This window comes from Lagenorhynchus albirostris, chromosome 10 (assembly GCF_949774975.1).
Source record: "Lagenorhynchus albirostris chromosome 10, mLagAlb1.1, whole genome shotgun sequence".
In the NCBI taxonomy this organism is placed as follows: Eukaryota; Metazoa; Chordata; class Mammalia; order Artiodactyla; family Delphinidae; genus Lagenorhynchus; species Lagenorhynchus albirostris.
The window spans coordinates 494,448-519,912 of record NC_083104.1 but is presented as its reverse complement, the minus strand read 5'-3'; the positions used below and the strand labels follow the sequence as shown (position 1 = coordinate 519,912).

General features: G+C 58.7%; 2 protein-coding genes across 6 annotated transcripts in view; both read left to right on the top strand.

Annotated features, from left to right (window-relative positions):
• The window catches only part of UROC1 (urocanate hydratase 1), a 38,523-nt gene extending 28,739 nt beyond the window's left edge, over positions 1-9,784 (top strand). The window contains exons 12-16 of one of the 2 annotated variants that reach the window (XM_060160958.1): positions 835-934; positions 3,542-3,623; positions 7,990-8,089; positions 8,211-8,353; positions 8,808-9,784. In XM_060160958.1, the coding sequence (XP_060016941.1) occupies positions 835-934; positions 3,542-3,623; positions 7,990-8,089; positions 8,211-8,353; positions 8,808-8,892 (510 nt within the window). In that variant the 3' untranslated portion in view covers positions 8,893-9,784. The remainder of the gene's footprint in view (positions 1-834; positions 935-3,541; positions 3,624-7,989; positions 8,090-8,210; positions 8,354-8,807) is intronic. The other variant, XM_060160959.1, reaches the window with a different exon arrangement.
• A 7,548-nt stretch (positions 9,785-17,332) lies between these two features.
• The window catches only part of ZXDC (ZXD family zinc finger C), a 27,777-nt gene continuing 19,644 nt past the window's right edge, over positions 17,333-25,465 (top strand). For all 4 annotated transcript variants that reach the window (XM_060160953.1, XM_060160952.1, XM_060160954.1 and 1 more), the window contains exons 1-5: positions 17,333-18,188; positions 20,218-20,370; positions 20,460-20,538; positions 21,580-21,710; positions 24,939-25,109. In XM_060160953.1, coding sequence (XP_060016936.1) covers positions 17,333-18,188; positions 20,218-20,370; positions 20,460-20,538; positions 21,580-21,710; positions 24,939-25,109 — 1,390 coding nt within the window. The remainder of the gene's footprint in view (positions 18,189-20,217; positions 20,371-20,459; positions 20,539-21,579; positions 21,711-24,938; positions 25,110-25,465) is intronic.

Sequence of the window (25,465 nt, the reverse complement as noted above, 5' to 3'; positions counted from 1 at the left end):
TTCCTCTTTCCCTTCTTCCCTCCCCTCCCTCCTTTCCTACCCCTCCCTCCTTCCCTCCCCCTCCCCCTCCCTCCCCTTCCCTCCCCCCTCCCACCTACCCTCCCTCCTCCCCCCGTCTCTCCTTCCCTCCCCCTCAACTCCTTCCTAAGCGCCCCCTGGTGCCAGCCTTGCTGCAGCACTGCTGTGCAGAGGACAAGGTAGACAGGGTCCTGCCTGGTGCTGGTGGAGGGACACTTGGACATGCAGGCAAACGTATCAGTTCAGGGGATCTCAGTGGTACCAAGCTCTGTGAATGAGGTGACATGTGGGGCGACAGGGGTCAGGATGGCCTGCTGCCTGGCAGACGCAGAGCGGAGGCCTGAGTATCCAGAAGGTGCCGGAATACTGCACAGGTGGTTCATGGCAGAGGTGAAGAGGGGGAGCATACTTGGCCTGTTCAAGGGCAGGGCAGCTCCTCGGACGCTGAAGCCGTGAAATCCCGGTACCTCTAGTGCCGTCGAAACACCAGGCTGTCCCTTACAGCCCTGTGACATCGGGGAGGTGTCCTGTCCTCTCCGGGCCTCAGTTTTCCTCTATCAAGTGGGTGTGGTGACAGTGTGGGTGGGGTTGAGGAGACTCGGACCCAGCAGCTGGAGAGCGCATGGGGCTCCAGGTGGCTGGAAAGTGCGTCTCTGGGCAGCCACGGGGGCAACAGAAGCCCTGCGCTTCCTCCCGCCAAAGGTCTGCTTCTCAGGGGAATCCGAAGGGCATCGGGTGTGCCCTGTCCCTTGACCTCTGCCCTGTGCTGGGCAGTGGACATGGGTGGCTGACCTCTCGTGTCCTCCCGCACTGCAGGCACCGGTGGTCCTGAGCCGAGACCACCACGACGTGAGCGGCACAGACAGCCCGTTTAGGGAGACCTCCAACATCCGTGACGGCTCTGCCTTCTGTGCGGGTGAGGAGCACAGCAAACTTAAGCTTTGTCTCTGTTGGATTTTATTTAACAATCAAGAGATTCATTCAGTCTGTTGTGGTGTTGCAAGAAAGGTGCTGGCCTCTGAGAGGCATGGCACGGGGTGGCCAGCCCAGGACGGAGGGGGGGGTCCTGGGATGCGGGCTCAGTGGTAAACCAGGGCGGTGCCAGGTGGCCCAGCTAGGTGGATGCCCGAGACCCGGGTGCACCTGGGCCGCGTTCAGGGAGGGACTGCTGCTGCTGCAGCCGCCGCGATTGCTACTGTCGCCCCAGAGCTTCTGCGTTCCGTACTGGGGGGCCTTGTGGTTCCCAGCACCTGCAGCTCCTCCCATTATGGACGGGATCCCAAGGGAAGGAGGTGGACGGTCAGGAGCACCCCCCGCATCACTTTGTTTTGAGGGATTGGGTCCACTCCGTCTAAGTTACGGAATTCATGCGTATAGAGTCGTATTCCTTCAGTATCTTCTTCACGTCTGTGGGTTCCGCTGTGTTCTTCCTGATGTTGGTCGTTTGTGGCTTCTTTCTTTCTTTCTTTCTTTTCTCTGGCTGCTGTGGGGCTTGAGGGATCTTAGTGCCCCGACCAGGGATTGAACCCATGCCCCCTGCAGTGGATGCATGGAGCCCCAACCACTGGACCGCTAGGGAAGCCCCTGTGTCTTCTTTCTTTTTCCTTTATGAGTCTGGCTAGAAGTTTAACATTTTTACTGAGATTCTCAAGAAGCTTTTAGTTTAAATGATTTTTTAAATTGCTTTTCTGCTTCCAAATTCATGGATTTCTACTCTAATCTTTAGTATGACCTTCTTCCTATTTACTTTGGGTTTAATTTGGTTTTCTTTCTCTGGTGTCATGAGGTGGAAGCTGAGGTTACTGACTTTAAACCTTTTTTCTTTTCTAATAAAAGTGACTTTGAATTTCCCTCTAAACACTGCTTTAGCTGCATCCCACAAATTTTTACATAATATATTTTTGTTATCGTTCAGTTCAAAATATTTTAAACTTCCTTTGAGACATTCTCTTGGACCCATGAGTGATTGAGAAGTATCTTTTTAAATTTTCAAGTTTGGGGAGATTTTTCTGGTACCTTTCTGTTACTGACTTTTGATTTAATTCCATTATAGTCTGAGAGCTCACTGTGTATTCATTCTGTTCTTTTAAATTTGCTAAGGGTTGTATTGGTCCATCTTGGGGCACGTGGGAAGAAGGTGTCTTCTGCGGTTACTTGGGGGCTGGTTCTTTAAATGTCAATGAGGTCACGTCAGTTGGTGATGCTATTCCTGGTGTCTAGGTCCTTACTGACTTTTTGCTGACTTGTTCCATAAATTACTGACAGACGGGTGATGAAGTTCCCAACTGTGTTTGTGGATTTGTCTGTTCTCTTTTCAGTTCTCATCCACTTTGCCATGTGTTTTTTTTTTTTTTTTTTGTGGTACACGGGCCTCTCACTGTTGTGGCCTCTCCCGTTGCGGAGCACAGGCTCCGGACGCGCAGGCTCAGCAGCCATGGCTTACGGGCCCAGCCGCTCCGCGGCATGTGGGATCCTCCCGGCCCGGGGCACGAACCCGTGTCCCCTGCATCGGCAGGCGGACTCTCAGCCACTGCGCCACCAGGGAAGCCCTGCCACGTGTGTTTTAGAGTGGTGTTGTTAGGTGTGCCCTTGTTTAGGTTTACTGTCTCTTCTTGGAGAATTGACCTGTATCATCGTGTGATGTCCCTGTTTATCCCTGATGATACTGCTGGCTCTGGAGTTCTCTGATATTAATGTGGTTTACATTCGTATCCTTTGGCCACGGTGACAACATACCGCAAACTCAGAGGCTGGAACAGCACAAATGTGTTCCCTCACAGTTCTGAAGGTCTAAAGTCTGAAGTCAGTTTCTCGGGGCTTAAGTCGAGGTGCAGGCAGGGCTGTGACGTCTCAGGACGCTGCAGGGGAGAATCTGCTCCCTGGCCTTTTCCAGGTCCTAGAGCTGCTCTTCTTGTATCTCATAGCCCTGCACTAGGACGAAAGTATTCCCAGGACCCCCTCCTCTTCTCTGTGGGCACAGTGGGGGTTTGGAGGAAGAGCCCGCTGGAGGGTGCCGACCCCTTCTGTCCGTGTCCCCAGGGGCCTCGGTCTCAGGCACGCTGAGGCTTGTCACTCAGCGAGCCCTTAGACACGAGTGAGGCACGGGTTCCGTTTCCGTGCAGGTGCCTGCCTCCCCACAGAGTTCTGGGTAGTTGGCCGCCCCGGGACCTCGGGCCTCTGAGGGGCCAAGGACAGTTGGTGATCTGCAGTTTGCCCCCCAGTTTAGCGTGTTTGCTCTAAGGGTGGGACGGACGCTCTTTGTCATCTGAGCTGACACTGCCACCACATCCCTTTGAATTCCTTTGTCCTTCATGCCTCTGGGGCGCTGTACCTGGCACCAGAGAGAAGACAGCAGGGGCGACAGTGCTCCTCGGGCACTTGTTCATTGTCCTGCTTTGCTTGGCTCTGAAAATACAAATTTTCGCCGTTCCTGCAGTTGCCCTGCCTTGTTCCCATCCGTCCCTCAGACCCTGGCCCGGCCTGGCTGCCTTCCTCGGGGGCTGACGGGGCTCTGTTTCCACAGACATGGCCGTGCAGAACTTCGTGGGAGGTGCGTTCCGGGGAGCCACCTGGGTTGCCCTGCACAACGGCGGGGGTGTCGGCTGGTAAGGAGGTTTCTGGGGGCCGGTGGTGCAGCTGGGGCTCCTGTGGAAGGCTCGGGGGTCTTCTCCAGGGTCCTGGGCCTGCTTCCTGGAGCTCCCGCTACCGAGGGCTCCTCGTGTGAGCTGGAAATGGGGGCCTTGCCCAACACCCCACCTTTGGGGTCTCACCCGTCGCGCGGGACACCAAGGCCTGCCATGGACGCCGTAAATCACCCTTTCCTGTCGTTTTCATGCTGCTTTCACAGATATTTTCCAGGGAATGCTCAGCACTCTCCTGGCCCCGTCCTTTCACTCCGCCAGGGGCTGGGCTGGGAGGCGGGGACCTGGGTTCTGGGCTCCCTGGGTCCTGGCCCCTCTCTGCCCAGCCAGGCCTGTTTCCAGCCCACGCCGCGAGGGAGCTAGGGCTTCTGGGAGGCTCCCTTCTGGGCGACAGATGCATTTCCCTCGTGGGGACGTCCCTATAATTCTGCACCCAGTTCCAACCCGAGGGGGTTTTCTGACACCAGCTGCGTGTCCTGCAGTTCCACTCAGTTCCAACACTGTCAGCACAGAGATCACGTCAGATCCCACGGCTGAGGGCTCAGTCCCACAGGGCTGTCCCCCACCCACCTGCCGACTCCAGTCACATGTGCACAGTATTACCCGTGCTTCCGACCCACCAGCTGCAGATCAGGGGTCCCTGCAGCCGCTTCCTCGGGTTCCACTGGTTTGCTAGAGCAGCTCACAGAACGCAGGGAACCCATTTAGTCACTGGATTTCTGATTTATTACAAAAGATATCAAAGGATGTGAATCCGTAGCCGGATGAGGAGATACACGAGTTGAGGACCCAAAGGGACCCTGTGGGGCTGGGGCCGGGCACGGCAGCACGTGGAAGCGTTCTGGCTCCCCAGCCTGGGCGCTCTCTGAACCCGCTCCTTCGGGGTTTCTATGGAGGGTTCCTTATGCGGGCGTGATTGACTACATCACGGCCACTGGTGACTGATTCTGCCTCCAGCCCCCCTGCCCTCCCGGAAGGTCAGGGGCTGGGACCCACGTTCCAGGCCTCTGATCACACGGCGGCTCCACTGGCATCCAGCCCCATCCTTGGGTGGTTTCCCAGAGTCAGCTCATCAGCATAAGGAAAGACACCTTCATCCCTCTCAGCAGAGGAAATTCCAAGGGGTTTTGGGAGCTCCGTGCCAGGAACGGTGGGCAAAGACCAAATACGTCTTTCTTGTTATAAACCGTGATGTCATATTTGCTGCTAAGAACGATGAATAACTAACGTTTACTGCAAGTGGACCGCATGGCAAGCATTTGAATCCCCTGTCTCACCCACTCTTGGAAAAGAAATGCATCTACAGATGCGGAAACTGAGGCAGCAGGCAGCTGGGGCTACACCTGTGCGCGTGGCCTCTGGGCGGGGGTGGGGGTGGGGGGGTCGCCTGGGGAGCTCTGGTCGCGTGGGATTCCTGGCTCCTCAGAGCAGCAGGGGGCGCCGTGGCCCCGCAGAGGAAGACAGCGGCCCAGGCCCGGCCACCTCTGAGCTGACCTCTGAGCCCGTTTTGGCCGGATCAAGCCTGGACTTGCCCTGCAGAGCCAAGTCCTTCACGCTGCAGCTTCCAGAGCGTCCCTGGGGGCTGGCTTGGCCTTGGGCCCTTCGAGGCCGGAATTCCGAGCTGCAGCCCAGTCAGGTGGCTCTCATGAATGGAAAATGTGATCAGATCGCGTGTCCTTTCAGAGACACAGGCCTGAGAAAACCAGGACGGGAGGGAGCGCCTGGCGTGTTGGCACTGGGTTTGCTGAGTCATGCTGCAGGTGCAAGAGCAGCTCTGAAGGGGGCCGGAGGTGCTGGTGGAGCCAGATCTGGACCCAGATCTGTTGTCCCTGGATTCGCGACATTGGTGACAGGACCGCAGAAGGCAGGACGGAGCCCCCGAGAGAGTGTGCAGGACGCGAGGCCTGAGGACAATGCTCGCCGCTGACCCTGCACGGGGCTCCCAGAGCGGGGTCCCCTCTCACTGCCCTAGGCCCTGACAGGGCGCGACCGGCAAGGCGCTGGCCCCGAGGCCCTCGGTCGTGGCCGCCCTCGAGGGCTCCTTTGGAAAGTGCCTCAGATTCACCCGGAATCCATCAGACACAGACGTGCATGATTTAATCCACCAGATACTGCTGCAAACCTTCCTGTGAAGATCAGCGGGAAAAATCTGTCCCATGCCTGTTCTTCCTTCCGTCTCCAGCTATAGTTTTTGCCTTCTCGTATGGAAAAGCAAGTGTCTAAGCCATAAGCCACTGATACCTCTCAGTTTGCGTTCCCGTTTCTGAGCTGGTCAGAGTCGGCACTGGGTCGCTCTGCGGCCCCTGCTCTGCCCAGTCTGCTCTGACTGTGTGCTGGGGTGTGTCCTGTGCTGCCCGCCCGCGGTCCCTGCCGTCTGCTCCTTTTAGACAGGGCCCAGAGCAGGAGAGTCGGCCGTCAGTCCCTGGTCTCGGCGGGTTGGACAGCTGCGTAGAGCCTGTGTGGTTCCATCCCTCCAGGGAGGGTCCGGGCCTTCCGCTCAGTCCCTGTGTCCCTGCCTTCTGTCCTCACACCCGGTCCAGCCCCGGGGCCTCACGTGTTTGAGGAATAAATGCACCGTCTTTATCTGGATATGATGCTGTTTCCTCACTAGAGCATATCTCGGACCCGGCTGTGCATGGGGCTCCCCGAGGAGCTTGTTTCTCCTGGACAAATGGTCACGGTAGCAGCATGCTTTGCGGGCTAGCGGTGGAGATGAGTCGCGGCAGCTAAGGCTCCTGTGGTGCGCGACCTGTGCACGGGTGTCTCCAGAGACACTCGTCGAATCACCTCGATGGTCCCACCTATGAGGCAGCAGCACCGAGAATGTGACTCTGCCTGGGGTTCCCGGCACAGCCACCCGCAGTCACTTGTGAAGGAGCCAGGACAGGCCCCGCCCTGCCGAGGCGCCCCTCCCGTGAACGTGAACCGTCACTGTGTGTGCACCGTGGGCGCCCCAGTTCCCGGCATGAAGATTCCTGTTTGCATAACCTCTTCAGCCCTGGCCGCTATCACTGCCTGAAACCCAGGGCTTCCGGGCTGCTGGGCCAGAGTTACAGACTCTGCTGTTTTGCTCTGAGTCGCTCTCCCAGGGTCCTGTTCCTGAGTTGCGTGCTCTTGTTCATCTTATAATGTTGAGTACGTACTTCCTTAGTACATCTGGCACTGACTCTTGGTACATGTGACATAGGGTTCTGCTTTTATGTCCTTCTCAACGGGACCGTTCTCTGTCCAGCAACTGCTCCGGGATACAGGTCCTCCTTTCTTGCTGTCTTCCTGGGCCCTGGACTGCTCCAGGCAGGGTTTGCAGAGGTCCCCTGGAGCTGGGCACCTTTGCTCTCTGACCATCTGGGCTTCGGGCTACCAAAACGAAAGATGTCGTTCTAATCTCCAAAAGTCCTCTCTGGTCAAAGGACTGTGGCTGCCGCCTGCTTTGTCCTCTGATCCCCGGCACCAGCCTCTGACGAGCGAGTGGTGATGACCTTGAACCCGTGCAGAGCCCCCTCCACCACAGGGGCCACGGGAGCCCACTCGCGGGCGCAGGGCGGCCGGCTGCAGGGACGCAGGCCCGGGCGCAGGAGTTCCGCTTCCGCTCCCTGGGTGGGATGGGAACCGGCTGAGGTTGTCGGGAGGGCCCAGCTGGGCAGAGAAGGGGGTGAGGCCGGAGGGGCCAGAGGATCTGAGAGCCGAGCCTGGCAGTAAAACCTGGCAGGAGCTGACAAGATTGAGGGCGTTTCCTGTGTGTGTAACCCAAAGGGGCTGGAGGGTCAGGGATGTGAGCTGGGCAGGAGCCTTGGAGAAAGCTGTGGAGGGTGAGGATGCATCCCGGGGCTTCAGGAAGGACGCAGTCGCCGTGGCCGATGGGGAGAAAGTGCGGGGCAAGCAGCGGGAGAGGACGGGCACTGGTACACGTGGGTGATGAGATTGGAATGACAGCTCTCAAGGGACAAGGGACCCCAGAGCACGCCAAACCCGGGAGAGGAGGTGGTCCAGCAAATGCTGGGCATCCGGGAACTCGGCCCTCAAATCAAGTAATCAGGACCCCGAATGCGAGTGCAGGAGGACAAGCGCGAAGGACGGCAGGAAGAGAGCCACGTGGGGGCCCGGAAGAGGTGGCCCCGCCCCCCACGGAGGCGACACGTGGGGGCCCGGAGGGGGCCTGGGGTCTGTGGGTGGAGCGCGGAGGCACGAGCGGGCAGCCTGCATCCCTCGGCCGTTAGGCACAGGCAGGCTCCGGGCTGCGGGGCTGTTTCCCCAGACAGCGCTTCGGAAGCAGGCCTGCCCCTCGCAGGGTCGGACCCAGCGTGACCTGGGAAACTTTTGCCTCTCGCAGGGGTGAGGTGATCAATGGGGGATTTGGCCTTGTGCTGGACGGGACCCAGGAGGCTGAGCAGAAGGCCAAGATGATGCTCAGCTGGGACGTCTCCAACGGAGTGAGTGACCCCCTGGCCCCTCCCCGTCAGTGGCCCTGCCCCCCTCCCAGAAAACAGTCCGGAGCCCCCGCTGCTCCTGTGTCTCCCCTCCAGCCACCGCCAGGGTTTCCCTCCTCTTCAGACGGGCTCTTTCCAGCCCAGCCTGTGTCCGCAGGGCGCCCGGGCGGTGTCGCTCGCGTGCCTGCTTGCGTGCGCGTGTGGTGCGGGGCTCCAGCCGTCTCTACGGCCACGCGGGCCTGAAGGGGGAAGCAGCACGAATGCGAGGTCAGGGGGTGATGGGGGGTGTTTGCAGATGGGAGTGGAATGGGGAGGGGCTTGGGAGCCCTGCGCTAGGGTTAGACTTGGGTGGCCCAGGAGAGTGGAGGGGCGGAGCCCCAGCAGAGGGGGCTGGTCCTCATCCGGAAGGCCGTGCGGCAGTGAGGGAATGGCTGGGGGAGGTGGGGAGTGGCAGGAAGGCAGCCAGAGGTGGGGGGCGGGCCGAGGCCACCGTCCAGGGGGCCCTGAGGACGCTGGGCCTGGCCTGGGGCCCCTGCTCGGGGTGGGCGTGGGGGAGTTCGGGCAGAAGGGTGGCCAGTGTCACGTCGTCACAGGCGGGTGGGTCAGTTTTCTGGCCAAGGGAGGAGGAGGTGTGACCTGGGAACGCCTGGTGGGAACCCACTGACCCGCCGACGACGTGGCACCGACACTGCACGCCCTCTCCCCCCCCCCCCGCCGGCAGGTGGCCCGCCGCTGCTGGTCCGGGAACCCGAAGGCCTACGAGATCATCTGCCGGACGATGCAGGAGGACAGGGGCTTGGTGGTGACGCTGCCCCACGAGGTGGCGGATGAGCGTGTGCTCCAGCGGGCCCTGCGGCTGTGAGCGGGACCGAGAGCCCGGTGGTCCCCTCACCACCTCGGCCCCGCCCTCACCTCACAGCCCGCCGGCTCCCTCCGCTACTCCCCGTGCTCTCCTGGGTCAGGAGCTGTGCTCACGCCCTTTTGGGGCTCACCACCCGGAGGGAGTGTCACTGCGCCCCCAGCTTACAGCTGAGGCCAGGGGGCGGGGACCTCTGCTGTCCCCAGGCGGCTCCCTGGGGCCCGGGAAGGCAGTGGGGGTCTTCTTCAGGGCTGGGTTCTCAGGCCTGGCGCCGAGTGGGCTCGGGGGGCTGGTGCCGTGAAAAGTGGCCGAGCGGGGCACTGACCAGTCCTTGGGGCCGCCTGTTGTCCCTCCTCCCGCCAAGGGCCAGGTGCTCTCGCCCATCGCCCCGCCTTCCCCCGACCGACCGACCGACCGACTGGCGTGGGGCCGCCAGGTGACCAGGCAGAGACGGCCTGGCCCGGGCCGGTGGTCCACGCCCGAGACCTGCGACCTTGCTGCACAGATTGGCCAGCTTTGAGCATGTCCTCATCCTCCTTCGTTCCCACGACAGGCTCCAATTGAGAAAGAGCTTGGGGGCCGGTCTCCAAGGAGCCGCAGAAAACTTGACACCCGCCCCCCACATCTCGCCAGGGGGCCGAGTCCTCCCCACGGGCCATTCCACCTTCACCTGAGCTAACAAAACCCCACTGTTGTCTGGGCAGCAACGTGCACGTAAAAAGTAGCTGATTTTCCAGCCGCCCTTGTTATTAGGAGTGACCGTTGGCCTGGTTCCGGCCCATGAGGCGACGTGGAAGTCTGCTGGGTGGGTCTTCCGGGAAAGCTGTAATAAAAACGGACAGGCGCGGCTGCATCGCTCTTTGCTTTTGCCCCTTCCTCCTGCCGGAACCTCAGGTGTGATGCCTGGGAGCACCGCAGCCCTGCTGTGAAGTGACCGTGAGGCTCACCGCGGCACTTGGAGGCACGTGGAAAGGCAGAGGCGCCTGGGCTCCCGGCAGGCCCGGATGGCCTCCCCTTCTCCTTGGTCCTCACCTGCTAAAGCCATCCTGGGAGGGCTTCTCTTCCACACGGCGAGCACGGGGTCCAAATGTCGTATCGCCGCCAACAAGTCTCCACGGAGGGCACCCTGCTGCGGGTATCTGTGCGGACATTCCTTGTTCCTAGGGAGAGACAAAGAGGATATGTCCAGTTTGAAGACCAGGTCCTCCTGTCATCCTTTCCCATCCAGCACCCTCGCTCGGCCAGGCTCGGCCAGCCTCAGGGCAGGGTCTCAGGAGGCTTCCTGCCACGTGTGAGGGCTGCACACCCGCCCTAGGCGCCCTACTGAGGCCGCCAGTGAGCAGTCTCCTCCCCTGCCTCAGCTGCCAGCAGGGAGAAGGGACAGCTGACACCCAGAGCGGAGCCGCCACCGGGCCCTGGGGGAGTCAGGGCAGTGGCCGCAGCCTCGGTCACCAGCCACTGCAGCCGCTGACTTTTCAGCGCACCCGGGAAGTTCAGGGCGAAGAGCAGGGTGAGACTCTCTGTGTTCTGGGAAAACGGGCAGCACAGGCCCTCAGAGGGTCAGGTGTTTTCTGGAGCAGTCGTTTATGAACCTGGATTCTCACCTCTTCCCACAATTAGAAAAGCACTAAAACCATTAACTTAGGTATTTGCTCCTTCCCACCAGAAGCAACCTTCTGCCAGCCTTCTTGAAGAAAGGAGAGGTGTGTAGTCCGCTCAGAAATGTTTTCATCAAAACAGTGAAGGTAGAAAACAGTCGGCCCTGATGGGCGTGAGTTCGGCTGCCTTCGAAACTGGGGCTTGTGAAAGTCTCCGGGCCCCTCCCGGGGCCCCCTCTGCTCCCTGGGAACCTGGACACCCCCCCCACCCCGCCCCGGGAACAGAGGCTCTCCCTGCCGGCCAGCGCAGGCCGGTGCAGGAGGGCTCAGCTCTCTCGCCCTGGGCTTTCCAGAGGGGGCTGCTACCCTAGGGGCTGGCGCTGGACTTGACCTGCACTCGCGTTCTATTTGGCCTGCCGTCTGTAAAAATTTTTTGACATCGTCACCGATTTTTAGAAATTGGGAAATTTCACTTAAAAAATCCAGATTTTGAGTTACTTGAAGTCAAGAGATTAGGTGACGCCACGCGCTCGCCACCGCTGTGACGGCAATTAGCCGGAGGCCCCTTGGGCCCGGGCTTGTTTCACCCAAGTTACCGCAGCCCTGCAGCCTCTGCTGTCCTCCAGCGGCGAGGCCACGTGTGTTTGTTGTTTATTCTTGGACAGGAGCAGCTGAGTTCTTACCCCTGCCTCTTCCCCACGTTTGTGTCACCTGCATGGCTTCTGTTGGGATTTGAATCGGTGTCTGTATTAGGGCTCTCTAGAGAACCAGCAGGAGGTATACCCGTACGTATATCCGTATGTGCTATAGATAGATGTCCGTGTATAGAGGTAGATGCCGTCTATGTCACGTGCGCCGGAGGCCCAGGGAAGCCGGGGGCGCAGTTCAGCCCCAGCACCAGGGCCAGGGAGCCCGGGGCACCAATGGTGTGAGTCCCCGCCCAAGGGCGGGAGATGAGAGGAGGGGTCCCAGCTCAAGAGGGAGGCAGAAAAAGGCAAGCTGCGTCTCCTCCCACCTTCTGTTTTGTTCGGGCTGACTGCTTGCGTGACGCCTATCACTTTCTCTGGGGAGCCCCCCCCCATTCAAATCCTAATCTCATCTGCAAACACCCTCGTGGACACACCCAGAAGCAAGATGTAAAATGGCCTGGTCCACACGACGTGTAAAATTTACCGTCACGGCGATCTTTGATGGAGAAATTAACTCTGTGGTACGATGGTTTACAATGAGAAATATGTGTTTGGTCTTCAGCCTGTTTCTGGCCCAGAGCTCCTAAAACCCGTGGAATTTCCTAAGTGACGAGAGAGATGAGATGTTTTGCTATTCGTAACAAGCCCCTTTCTGCCACACCTGAATTTATGTTTCCGAATTTGGGGCCTCACCTGAGATGGGGCTGGTCGCCCGGGGACCCAACCTTGTGACTGGAGAGTTGAACTTTCAGTTTCCCACCCGCGACCTCCAGGGAGGGGAGAGGGGCTGGAGGCTGAATCAATCACTGATGGCCAATGATTTCATCCATCTCGCCTGTGTAAGGAAGGCTCCAGAAAAAAACAAGGAAGGGGATGCGGAGAGCTTCTGGGCTGGTGAAGCCCTGCAGATCCGGGGTGAGCGGCACACTGCAGAGGGAGCCCGAGTCCTTCCCCAGGCCTGGCCCTGCGCGCCTCTTCCATCGGGCTGTTCTTGAGTTATGTCATTTCATGATAAGCCAGTGATTTAAGTAAAATGTTTCTCCGAGTTCTCCGAGCTGCTCTAGCAAGTTAATTGAACCTGAGGAGGGGGTCATGGGAACCCTCCATATGTAGCCGGTGGGTCAGAAGCACAGGTGCCAACCTGACTTGCAATGGGCATCTGACGGCACTCTGGCAGGCCTGAGCACTTGAGCTGCGGGATCTCCTGGTAGATGGTGTCAGATGTGTCAACTGCCTGGTGGTGTTGGGGAAAAAAGCACATTGGAACGCCCGGCCCAGCCCAGCCCCACTCCTGCCACAGCTCCGGAAGGACTGCATGCTACCATTGGCCGTTCAGAGTCCACAGTGAGGCCTTTCAGTCTATCAGGTGCTGGGAGAGCAGCATCTAGGCTGGTGGGGTTTCCCCCCAAATGCAAATATGACAAGTGCGCATGTGCCCTCCGCTTCTCCTCCCCCGGCTGCCCCAAGCCCTTTCTACACCCACCTGCTCGGAGGGCAGGGCCTGGGTTACTGAGGGTGAACGCGCAGTGTCTGCGGTGCTCCTAATGTCCGGAATCCCTCTAGAATGTGCCTTTGTGTCTGTGCCTGAGACATCACCGAACCACCACCGGCAGTCAAGCCCAGGGAATGAGCCGCCCCTCTGCTCCTCCCTGCTTGTTGCAGGGTGGTTGGGAGGGCAAGGAGAGTCCTTGGCAAACGTTTAACAGGGCTCATTTCACCCATTTAAAAATGTTTTTAAAAATACTGTCAGCCTGGGCTTCCCTGGTGGCGCAGTGGTTGGGAGTCCGCCTGCCGATGCAGGAGACGCGGGTTCGTGCCCCGGTCCGGGGGGATCCCACATGCCGCGGAGCGGCTGGGCCCGTGAGCCATGGCCGCTGAGCCTGCACGTCCGGAGCCTGGCTCTGCAGCGGGAGGGGCCGCAACGGTGAGAGGCCCGCCTACCGCAAAAAGAAAAAAAAAAAATTGTCAGTCACTCTTGAAAGGTGAAAAATCAAGCAGTGAAAACATCCATATTGCCACCAAAGGTTTTTCATGAAAACATTTTTTCTTTATTGTGGTAAAAAACATATAGAGTTTACCATCTTAAGCATGTTTAAGTGTACAGTCAGTGGTCTTAAGCACATTCACGTTGTTGTGCAACCGTCAACACCCATCATCTCCAGAACTTTTTCATCTTCTCAAACTGCATCTGTGCCCTCATTACACAGACCTGCCCACACCGGCCCTTCCGCCTCCCCAGCCCCTGGCACCGACCGTCCCACTTTCTGTCTCTAGGAATCTGACTTTCTGTCTTTAGGGACTCACGTGAGTGGAATCATGTACTGCAGTGTTTGTTCTTTCATGACTGACGCTGACGTACTTCACTTCGCATAATGTTCTCAGTGTTCATCCATGTTGTCCATGTGTCAACATTTCCTTCTTTTTTTTTTAATACTGAATAATATTCTGTTGAGTCCATAAATCACATTTTTATTTATCCATGCAGCCATCAGTGGGCAGTGAGGATGCCGCCACCTGTGGTGAGTAGTGCTGCTGTGAACATGGGTGTGCAAATATCTGTTCCGGTCTCCGCTTTCAATTCTTTTGGGTTCATACCCAGAGGCGGGGTTGCTGGGTCATATTGAAACCACACAACTGAGATGGGATTTGAACCCAGCCAAAACCCAGATTGGGACTCAGAGCCTCAGGCTGGGACTCAAACCCATGGTCTTTTAAGTAAGATGGTACACCTGGTCTCAGGACTTGGTGACGCTCAGGTTCTTTATGTCTCAGTGCAGAAGGAATTCAGTGAGAGCCAAAGTGATAGGTAAGAAGTGGATTTATTTAGAGAGCTACACATTCCATAGACAGAATGCAGACTGTCTCAAAAGGTGAGAGCAGCCCTGGGAGAAGCACTCCACAGACAGACGGTGGGCCAGCTCGGAAGGCGAGAGGCCCCGAAATATTGGGTGGTTAGTTTCCATGGGCTGGGTAATTTCATAGGCTAATGAGGGGGAGGGTTATTCCAACTACCTTGGAGAAGGGGGCGGGATTTCCAGGAATTCGACCCCTGCCTGCTTCTTGGCCTTTTATGGTCAGCCTCGGAATTGTCCTGGCCCCTGTGGGTGTGTCATTTAACTGATGCATTTACAGTGAGCATGTAATGAGGCTCAACGTCCACTGGAAGTTAGATCTTCTGTCATCTTGGACCTAATGGGTTCTCACCAGTTGTTGTCGTATCCACAAGCTTTTAAAGGTTGTGCCCTGCGCTCTTCCCTCCTGTTTCAAGATGGTAATTCTATGTTTAGGTTTTTGAGGAACTGCTACACTGTTTTCCACAGTGGGGAAAACATATTTAATTATAAAAATTAAAGACACTCACGATCTAAAACAAAATGAAGAAGTGTCAAAGGCAGTGAAGTGTAGAGTGAAAGAGCCCTTTCCCACCTCGGTTCAGAGCAGTCAGGGTGCTAGCAGTGTCTGTGTCTTTCCAGAAACTTCCCCAGGATATGCAGGCACGTGAACATGCCTACAGTTTCCCCCCTAAATAAATGGGGTCCTCCCCAACAAGGTTCTGCATGGACTTCTAACAATATACGTTTCATGGAGACATACAGAACATAAAAGTCACCATTTTAAAGTATAAGCGTTGGTGTTTTTTGTAGCCTCACGGTGTTGTGTACTCATCACCACTAATTCCAGTACGTTCCATCACCCCGAAGAGAATCCCTTAGCTCTTAGCAGTTAGTCCTAATTTCCCGCCCTCCATCCCCTGGCAACCACTAATCTACTTTCTGCCTCTATGGATTTACCTATTCTGGACATTTCACATGAACGGTATCGCACAATATGTGATCTGTTGGGTCTGGCTTTTTTCCCTTAGCATGTTTTCAACGTTCATCCATATTTTAGCGTGTATCAGTACTTCATTCCTTTTTATGGCTAAATAATATTCCTTTCTATGGAAAGGCCGTATTTTGTTCACCCCTTTGTCTGTTGATGGACACTTGACTGTTTCCATTTTTTTTTTAAATGTAGCATTATGCTACTGTGAACATTCACATACAAGTTTTTGTGTGGATGGGTTTTCATTTCTCTTGGATATATGCCTAGGAGCGGAATTGCTGGGTCATAAGGAAATTCTATCCTTGGCTTTTTGAGGAGTTGCCGAGCTTTCTTCCACAGTGGCTTCACCATTTTACATTCCCACCAGAAATATATGAGGGTTCCAATTTTTCCACACCCTCACCAACACTTGTTATTGTCCATTTAAAAAATTATAGCCATCCTAGTAAGTGTGAGTGGTATCTCACTGTGGTTCTGAATTGCATTTCCCTGATGAGTAATGTATGATACTGAGTTTTGTTTCATGGGCATATTGGCTAATTGTATTTCTTCTTTGGAAAAATGTCTATTAAGATCCCTTGTGTATTTTTAAATTGCATTGTCTGTTTGTGATTAAGTTACAAGTTGTAAAAAGTACATTCTGGATAGTAGATCCCCATCGGATCTATGATCTGAAAATTTTCTCCCATTTTGTGGGTTGTCTTTTCACTTTCTTGTTTGTGTTCTTTGACTCAAAAGAGTATTTAATTTTGTTGAAGCCCAACTGGTTTCTTTTCATTGGTTGTGCTTTCAGTTTCACAGCTAAGAAACCACTGCGTGATCCAAGGTCACAGATGTAGTAGTTTTATAATTATAGCTCTTACATTAGGCTTCGGATCCATTTTGAGTTCGTTTTTGTGTCTGGTACGAGGCGGAGGTCCAAACCCATTCTGGTGTATGTGGATAACCAGTTGTCCCAGGACCATTTATTGAAAAGATTGTTTCCTTCATTGAATGGTCTTGGAGCAATTTATTTTTGGCACAAATTCTTACATATAAATGTTTCCTGTTCTTTTCAGTATTATTGATGTACCTTATTTTATTTATTTATTGGCCGTGTGGAGAGACCTAAGTTCCCCAACCGGCATTGCAAGCGCGGAGTCCTAACCTCTGGACCACCAGGGAACTCCTGAAGTACCTTATTTCTTCTTTTTTAAAAATAAATTTATATATGGCTGCGTTGGGTCTTCGTTGCTGCACGCGGGCTTTTCTCTAATTGCGGCGAGCGGGGGGCTATGCTGTGGTGCGCGGGCTTCTCATTGCCGTGGCTTCTCATTGGGGAGCACCGGCTCTAGGTGTGCGGCCTCCAGTAGTTGGGACATGCGGGCTTAGTTGCGGCAGGTGCGATCTTCCTGGACCAGGGATCGAATCCGTGACCCCCGCATTGGCAGGCGGATTCTTAACCACTGCGCCAGGGAAGTCCCCCGAAGTACCGTATTTCTGAAGAACTTTTATTAATACAGCATTCCTCAATTTAATACACATTTACTGAGCGTCTCCACTGCTAGCATCTGGGCACACAGCTGTGAATGACTCGACAGGGTCACCGTCCTCACGGAGGCTTCACTGCAACAGGGACGAACGGAACAACTGCAGTTGAGACTTGTCTGAGGGGCGGGGGGAAGGCACTCGGAGCGAGCCCCCCAGGCTGGAACCCGCTCGTCCTGCGGGAGGAGGGGGAGCGGCGGGGGTCCGGTGTGGGGAGCAAGGACAAAGCGGGGCCGCTCGGGGAGGGGGCGCAGCCGGACCTGCGCTTTGTTAGATCACGGGCGCGGCCGGCGGAGAACCGACCGGGGGCGGGGGCACGGCAGCCGCGGGGTCATCGTCCCGGAACGCGCGGGTGAGGCGCGGTCGGTCCGGGCGGGGACGAGATGCGAGGCAGCGCTCACTGAGGCGGCATGACCGCTCGGAGCTACAAGCCGCCGGACCGTCCCCGACCCGCGGTTCCGCCGGTTCCGCCGCGCGACCCGGCCGGGGGCGTAACCCCAGCCACTAGCGACCCACGCTGCACCGCCCACCGCGCGGAGCCCTGACGTCACGCGGCCTGGCAGGCCCCGCGCCCCGCCCGCCGCTCCGCGCACGCGCGCCTCGGGCCGGCTCCGGCGCGCGCCGGGTCATACTCCGCGCCGGGCTTTGGCGCCGACTCGCGTGCGTAGCGCACGGCGTCGCGCTCCTCGGGCGTGCGTGCGGGGTGGCGTTTCCGGCGAGGCGGTGGCTGGACGCGCAGCGGCCCAAGATGGACGCGCCGGCGCTGCTTGCCGCTGCGGCCCCGGCCCCACGCGGACCCCAGCTCGGCGGCGGCCCCGGCCGGACCCGCAGAACCCCGGGCTCAGCGCACCGCCGGCTGCTGCTGCTGCGGGACCCAGAGGACGGCGCGCAGGGGCCGCGGCGCGGGGAGGCCCGGCCGGCGGGCCCCGGCGGCGGCGACTCCTTCGTGGTGCTCCTGGAAGTGGCGCGCGGCGCGGCCGAAGCCCCGGGGCGGCGGGAGACCGAGCCCCAGCCCGGCGCCGCCGCGAGCCCGGCCGACCGCCCTGCGCAGGTCCCCGGCGCCGCGCCTCTCGTGGGCCCCCGGGCCGCCGGCGGCCAGGACCTGCTGGTGCACCTGGAGCGTGGCGTCCTCGCGCTGGCCGCGCCGTCCCGGCGTCCGCCGCCCGGCCAGGAGGCCGCCAGCCCGGCAGGGGCCCGCCGCGCGTCCGCCGGCCCCGGCTACCGCTGCCCCGAGCCGCAGTGCGCGCTCGCCTTCGCCAAGAAGCACCAGCTCCAGGTGCACCTGCTGACGCACGGCGGCGGCCAGGGCCGGCGGCCCTTCAAGTGCCCGCTGGACGGCTGCGGCTGGGCCTTCACCACGTCGTACAAGCTCAAGCGGCACTTGCAGTCGCACGACAAGCTGCGGCCTTTCGGCTGCCCGGTGGGCGGCTGCGGCAAGAAGTTCACCACCGTGTACAACCTCAGGGCGCACATGAAGGGCCACGAGCAGGAGAGCCTGTTTAAGTGCGAGGTCTGCGCCGAGCGCTTCCCCACGCACGCCAAGCTCAGCTCGCACCAGCGCAGCCACTTCGAGCCCGAGCGGCCCTACAAGTGCGACTTTCCCGGTGAGCGGCGCCGGCGGGGCCCGGAGACGGGAGTTTGAGGCAGGTCTCGTCACTTAGAAAAGCTCCGTCCGGCGTGTAGGCGCGTGCCCCGGGCTGCAGGGACGCAGGGCCACGCGGCCCAGGCGAGGCCTTAAGGCGCCGAGGGGATGATCGCGGAGGTGCGGTGCATCCACTATTGTGACGTTGAAAGCGTTGTTTCCTTCGGGCTTCACAGTTGCGTAAAGTTCTGAAAGTCGTCCTTATCTTCAGACGGAGAGACTCTGGGCAGGTGGATGCTGTGGGCGGAGGGGTCTTTCTCTGCTGTGAGTGCCCTGAGCTCTCTACCGGGATAGGCAGCTTTAGCTGCTCTCGGGGGGAATGTGTGTCTGCACGAGAGAAGGTTCCCGCCTGGGAAGGAGGGGCTGCGGTGCGGGGGCCACGCTGCAGAGCCAAGGCTGGGAATGGGGGCAGTGGGGCGGGCTGGGGGCAGGGTGCCCGAGGGCCTCCCAGGTGCCCTTCCTTAAAAGAGAAGCGCGAGTGTGTGCCCGGCGACCCTGTTGATGCGTCATGGACGCGGAGTGCGCTCCTTAGAATGTATGTTATGAAGTGCACTCACGTGTGGGCTTTTGAAAGGGCGGAAGAAAATTCACATGCTACCAGGTTCCCGTGTTTTCTTCCCACGTGCCCTGGCCTGTCCTGTGCACCCCGTCTCCGTGGAGAGCATGGCTGTAGGCCGCTGATTCCGAACGCTTGGTCCTGCACTCGGAATCTGGCGGCGGTCTGCGGACCGCCCTCTAGTAAAAAGCTCAGGGACATCCTTCTGAGCGTAGTACCAGGAGGACCGGGGTCCAGCCTGCTTCTGGGCACGGGGTCACCCTGGGGGTTTTGAGGTGAATGGTACGCGGGGTGTTGGTTTGAGGTGGGCGGGAGCAGGAGAGGGACCAGGGAAGCTGCGTGAATGTTCCGGACCGGAGGGTCCTGAGGGGTGACCCAGGTAGACGCAGTGGGGCGCTGAGGAGGCTCCAGTGGGAAGGATTGCGAGCTGGGCTGGGAGGCTTGACTGTCGGGTGGGGGAGGGTGCTTCTTGCTGAGCCTGTTCAGACCTCCCTGCCGGAGTGTGGAAAGGCACCTAGGCCCAGAGTAAGGCATGGCCGGGGCTGCTGGGCACAGACAGGTTGACGCCCGAGAGGAGGCTTGGAAGGCATTCAGGAAGATCAGCGTTTCCCGGTTACGTGTCGCTGTGAAAAGTGGGGTTCCCTGGGCTGTCCTGCAGAGTGCTGTGCGCCCCTGGCAGCACCATAAAGGCTCTGAGGAGCGCTGCAGCGCAGACTCCTGGCCAGCGTCTCGTAGCCTCGTGTTTTCTGCCCTGTTTGAGCGCTGAACCTTTCTGTCGAAGGAGAACTAGTGATGTGCAGAGTCTGGTGGCTCAGCCGGGGTCGACGATGCAGGTGGTGGAAAAAGGCCATGTGAGCAAAGATGACCCCAGTGACCCTTGACAGAGCAGGGAACCCCCAGGAAATGGACCAAAGGGAGAGAGAAGCACGCTGCCAGAGGCCGGGCTGCCAGCCTCCAAGGACGTCCAGGGGACGTTTACGAGGGTGGGGGATGCGGCCTCACTCTCACAGGTGAAAAAGTCCCAGGTGTTACTGCAGTCGTTTGCAGCCCTTCCAAGCTCAGCCCGACCAGGCGGAATCTTGTTCCTTAGTCTCTGATTTCTCTCGTTGGGTTTCTGGTCTCACATGGGTGACCTGGGCAGTTGAGTCCCCACCGTGTCCACAGGGTCTGAGCTACAGAACTGGGGGCACAGCTGTGCTGGAGGACTTTCTCTTGATCTGGTGCTGTGTCTCCCGGTCACATGGGGACAGGTGGCCTGTGTGCACCGTGGGCTGCTGCTTTCGCTGCGAAGGTTTTCACTGTCTGGAGATGCTCCTCAGTCGTTGTCCTCTGCATCTGCCCCCGTGCACGCAGCGCCCTGGGGTGGCGACTGGTTGAGCTGAGTTGTGTGATTCTCGTCACGCCGGTGAGCAGGGTTTGTGTTTTCTCTGTTCAGGCTGTGAGAAGACGTTCATCACGGTGAGCGCTCTGTTCTCCCATAACCGGGCCCACTTCAGGGAACAGGAACTCTTTTCTTGCTCCTTCCCTGGATGCAGCAAACAGTATGACAAAGCCTGTCGTCTGAAGATCCACCTGAGAAGCCACACAGGTGAGAAGCCGGGGGCGCCTGGACCCCCTCTGCCGCCGGCGCAGCTCACGTTTGTAATCACGTGGTGTGATTCTCTTTTCCTTTCTAAGGCGAAAGACCTTTCATCTGTGACTCTGACAGCTGTGGCTGGACCTTCACCAGCATGTCTAAGCTCCTGAGGCACAAAAGGTAATCTTTATGTTTTGGTTGAACTGTCAGTTTTGAAAACAGGTGAGTTGTTTGTTAGTAGAAGCCTATGGGTGGAATAATCTTTGGATTTCTTTAAGTTATAAAAAACAAACCAACGTGGATAACTTGGAAAATTCAGAAACCTTGTAAGAAGAAAACCACACAGGGTCTGATCCCCCAGAGTCAGTGTTTTCTGTGTGTACTTGTTTTTAAGTTTAACTGGTATACTTAATATGCAATTTGATATTTAAAAAAAATTAAGGTTATAGACTAAGACTTCGTCGTGTCTTTACAAACTTCCCGCGGCAGTGATGACGCCTTGGAGGACTGGGCCTCTGTGCAGGTGACACTCGGCGCCTGGCCTGTGTCCCTTGTTCGGCCTCTCAGCAGCTGTGACACTGAAGCTCTTGTTCTCCTGTTTTTGTTTCGTTTTGTTTTATACATTTATTTATTTTTATTTATCTTTGGCTGCGTTGGGTCTTCATTGCTGCGTGCAGGCTTTCTCTAGTTGCGGCGAGCAGGGGCTTCTCATTGTGGTGCGTGGCCTTCTCTTTGTGGTGGCTTCTCTTGTTGCCGAGCACGGGCTCTAGGTGCGCAGGCTTCAGTAGTTGCAGCCCGTGGGCTCAGAAGTTGTGGCTCGCGGGCTCTAGAGCACAGGCTCAGTAGTTGTGGTGCATGGGCTTAGTTGCTCCACAGCATGTGGGATCCTCCCAGACCGGGGATCGAACCCATGTCCCCTGCATCGGCAGGCAGATTCTTAGCCGCTGTACCACCAGGGAAGCCCCTTGTTCTCCTGTTCTGCATTGGGAGCCAGGGAGGTTGGGTGGTTTGTCTGTACTTGCCCAGTTGGGATCTGAGGTGTCTACTTAGAAAAAGGCTGTGTGTGTGTGAGGTGGTGTCCCCTGCGGTGTGGACAGCCCGTGTAGGAGCGGGGTTGCTGAGCGGCGGAAGCGGCTTCATCAGGGTCTCTGGGAGGCTGCTCATCCTGAACGGAACGCTCTGCTTGTGAGTGGTCACTGCCTGTTGCTCTCTGTCCCGCAGGAAGCACGATGAGGACCGCCGCTTCCCCTGCCCCGTCGAGGGCTGCGGGAAGTCGTTCACCAGGGCCGAGCACCTCAAGGGCCACAGCGTCACCCACCTGGGCACCAAGCCCTTCGCGTGTCCCGTGGAAGGTAGGTGTGAGCTGGCCCCACGGCCGCCTGGACGCTATGCGTGGAAGTTGCTTCGAGGTGCGTCGTGTCAACTGCGCCGTGAGGTGGGCTCGGCTGGTTTTAGCCGGTGGCCGGGTCTTGGGAGCAGTGTGTCGGAAAGAGCAGATTCAGAGTGAGGCCGCGGGACTGGGCCCTGCGGGGGCGCTCTGCTGAGTCCCCTCTGGGTTTGACGGTTGTGAGGATCCACTGACGGAACGTATGAAGAAAGCCCATTTCGGCACGTGGCACGTGTCTCGGACTCCGTAGCCGTGGCTCCTCACGCTGTGACTGGACAGCAGTGAAGCCGGGCTGGCATTTTAGAGGCGCGATTCCGGGACGGAGGGCCGGGTCCCTCGGGCTGTGAAGTTGAACGCTGGCTCCGCCCTCCCTGAATCAGTGACTCAGGCAAGGCTCTCTGGGCTTCAGTTTCCTCACCTAGAGAAGGGGATACCAAAGACCCACTTCCAGCTGAGCAGTTTCTGGAATGTAGCCCAGGTGGTCTAATCAGACACAGGCCCGCCTCTCCCCAGGGCTCCGGTTGGGGCCACAGGTACGCAGCTAACGTGCAGGGTGCTTGGCGCACAGAGGAGGTCACCCAGAGGGTTCTTGGGGTGGGGGAGGCAGAAGGGCCGGTGTGGGCAGCAGGCTGAGGGCTCTAGGCGGGGTGATGGGGCCACAGTGGAGGTTTAGGCTGAGTCTGGGGTCCTGGGCAGATGGGCCGGTGCCTGGGCAGGCGCTGGGAAGGGAGGGACGGCGTAGACGGCAGAGGCGGGAGTTAGAATGCATGGTGCCTGGCGAGGGTTCAGGAGTGGGTGCTGTGGAGGGGGTGGCGGCTGGGTCAGCGTCTCAGTTGAGACGGGGACACGGGGCACAGGCAGGAGGTGGATGCGGACGCGCTGCGTTCCAGGTGCCCGCGGGCTTTGCTGACAGATGCTCGGGAGGCGGCGCAGGTGCTGCTGGGGCCTGAGAAGCGGGCTGGGGGCGGGACAGGTGCCGCGAAGGCGCCTGCGTGCGGCTCCCAGCCCTGCCTCTTCTCTGCTTCTGTCCAATGGGGCTGGTGGGGGCCCAGCTGGTTAGGGAGTTTAATTAAGGGCTGAGAGGACATCAGTAACCTGCCGCTGCTGGCAGGTCGAGCCTTGGGAACTGCCCTGCGTGCGGGTGGGCAAGCAGAGGGCGCCCCGGGAGGGGCCTGAGGAGGACGCGAGGGGCCAGGTGGGCACTGGGCCAAGAGAACACCAAGTTTGGGAAAGGAGGCAAGTGGGCCGGTGCGAGGAGGAGCTGAGGGGCCCGCGGGCGGCTGGAGAGACCTGGGGGGGGGGCCTAACCCCTGCGGCGATGGCGGCGGCGGGTGGGCGGGGCGAGGCTTCCCTCCTTCTCGAAGGGATTGAGGCAAAGAGGAAGGGGCAGGGCTGGCGACGGAGGAGGCAGGATTTTCCTTTTGGTAAGTGCATCCTTGAGAGCTCTGCGCAGGTCTGACATAGAGGGTGACCGGCAGCGCTTGGTCAAGGGGGCGGCGGTGAAGGCGGGCTGGCGGAGGCATCCCAGAATCCTTTGTCACACTTGCTGAGAGCTGGCAGTTGTTGAGTCTGGGTGATTTCACCATTTTCTCTGGTTTTGTAGGCGTTTGGAACATTCTTAATAAGTTAAGAAGCCGCCACTCCCCGCCGTTCCCGTAGTAGTAGCAGGAGGAGGAGAGGATGGGGAGTGCAGCACAGCAGCGAGTGTGGACGGGGGCGGCCTGAGGGCGGCGTGTGCCTGGTGGGGCTTCTCTGGGCCTCCAGCCTGCCGTGGAGCCCACGGAATGTGGGTGCGAGCTGGGCAGACTCCTGAGGAGCTGGGGTTTGGAGGGAAGTCTGTCTTTGACAAGTTGCTTCTGCCCTTCCCCTTGCGGGGTGGTAACGTGGTAGAAATGTGTGGGGCTGTGTGTGAATATCCTTAATTTGTAAAGCAGTAACACAAATTTCAATAGATTATGTTGTAATTAGGAAAACGTAGTCGTTGACACACATGATAAAATGGTCATACTTCTGATCATCAAAGGAAATACAAATTAAAATGATACCTGCGTTGTTCCCTGTTGAATTCGCAAGTATCTCTACAAGTAGAAACTCTGCTGGCGGCAGCATGGTGACGTCCCTGTGGTGGTCGACCCCGCCCTCGGGAAGTCTCTGTCAGGGTCCCAGCTGGGAGGGGGTGTGGAGCACACGTGTCGACAGGGCCCCTGGGGGCAAGACCAGAGATGTCTCTTCTTTGTTGTCTTTCCCAAGTGCCCTGTCCTGAGCCTGACCTGAGCCTGACCTGGCAAACGGGTGTGAAGTTTTGTTTGAAAATGAAATCAGTTCAGAACTGCTCTCAGGGGTAGCAGAGCCCTTACTGCCGTGGCCGTATCCTCTCTGCGTAGCCTCTTTTCCTGCAGTAGCCCTCCTCCGGCCCCCAGCGACCCCGTCGCCTTCCCTGACATGCTGTAGCATGATAGCGCAGTGGCGTCCTTCCTGGGCGTCCTGAGTACTGTGGAGGCCCCGCTTTACAGAGGGGGTCGAGACGGCCGTACACGGGTGGCCTGGCAGCCCCTCGGCCGCACCTCCTTGCTGTGGTGGCCACGCCGCCCGGCACCTCAGACGTGACCTGTCTCCTGAGACCTTCCCTCCTCTGCTCCCGGCACGCTGGGCGGCCTGACCCCGGGCTTTAGTCCGCCTGTGTTAGGACAGCCGGCTGCTTATGTGTCCCTACCAGGTGACGAGCTTGTGGCCGTCAGGACCCCTCTTCCCTCCTGTGACCCCGCCGTGCCGAGCTCCAGCAGTGGGACGTCGGGGCGTGAAGGAGGGCGGCTGTATCTCTGGGTCTGCCTGTTTCCCTCTGCCCCGGTTGTGTGTCTGCTCTGTGGACTTGGGCAGGGCCAACTCCGGGCTCCCCTCCTGCCTCGATTCCCGGCCATCTGCTCGGCCCGTCTGGGCAACAGCTTCTCAGGGGCGTAATGAGAGGAAGTGGCGGGTCTCTGGGGTGGTCTCCAGCCCCAGATGTCATGGGGTCGCAGGTTTTCTTCCAGTAGCAGCTTAATGGAGGCGGTCAGCCTGCTTGTGCAGGTCACGCGTCCTGTCTGCGGCCGATGCGGGACTTCAGGCTTCCTCGTGGTGCTGCCTGAGGGCGCTTGCGGGGGGCAGAGCGGGGACGCGGGCCCTCAGGCTAACACGCGTCCCTCTCTCTGCCCAGGGTGCTGTGCCAGGTTCTCCGCGCGGAGCAGCCTCTACATTCACTCCAAGAAGCACCTGCAGGACGTGGCCGCTACGAAGAGCAGGTGCCCGGTGTCCAGCTGCCACAGGCTCTTTGCTTCCAAGCACAGCGTGAAGGCCCACGTGATCAGGCAGCACCCCCGGCACCCAGGTCGGCCCCGCTCGCGGCCCTGAGGGCGCCCAGAGTCCACGGGGCGCGTGGCAGGGACCGCAGCTGCCGCGCCGCATGGCCCCGTGGCCTCTCTTCTGCCGCTTCCCGCCTCTGACCCTCTCGCCCGCCCTCGTCTCTGAGGGGCTTCCACGGGGTTGGCCCTCGTAGCCTGGCTTCTGAGTCTCTCCCTGTGACCTCGTCCTGTATTCCAAGCCTGCCTCCCATTGCGTCCGACTCCTTCAGCTCCTCCTGTCCACCCCAGTGCCTGGGAGAGTCCTTGGAGACAGGACAGAGCTGTTCCTGGACGTTCTGGGGGCAGAGCGTGAACCACGACGAGCCCAGAGGGGCGACTCTGG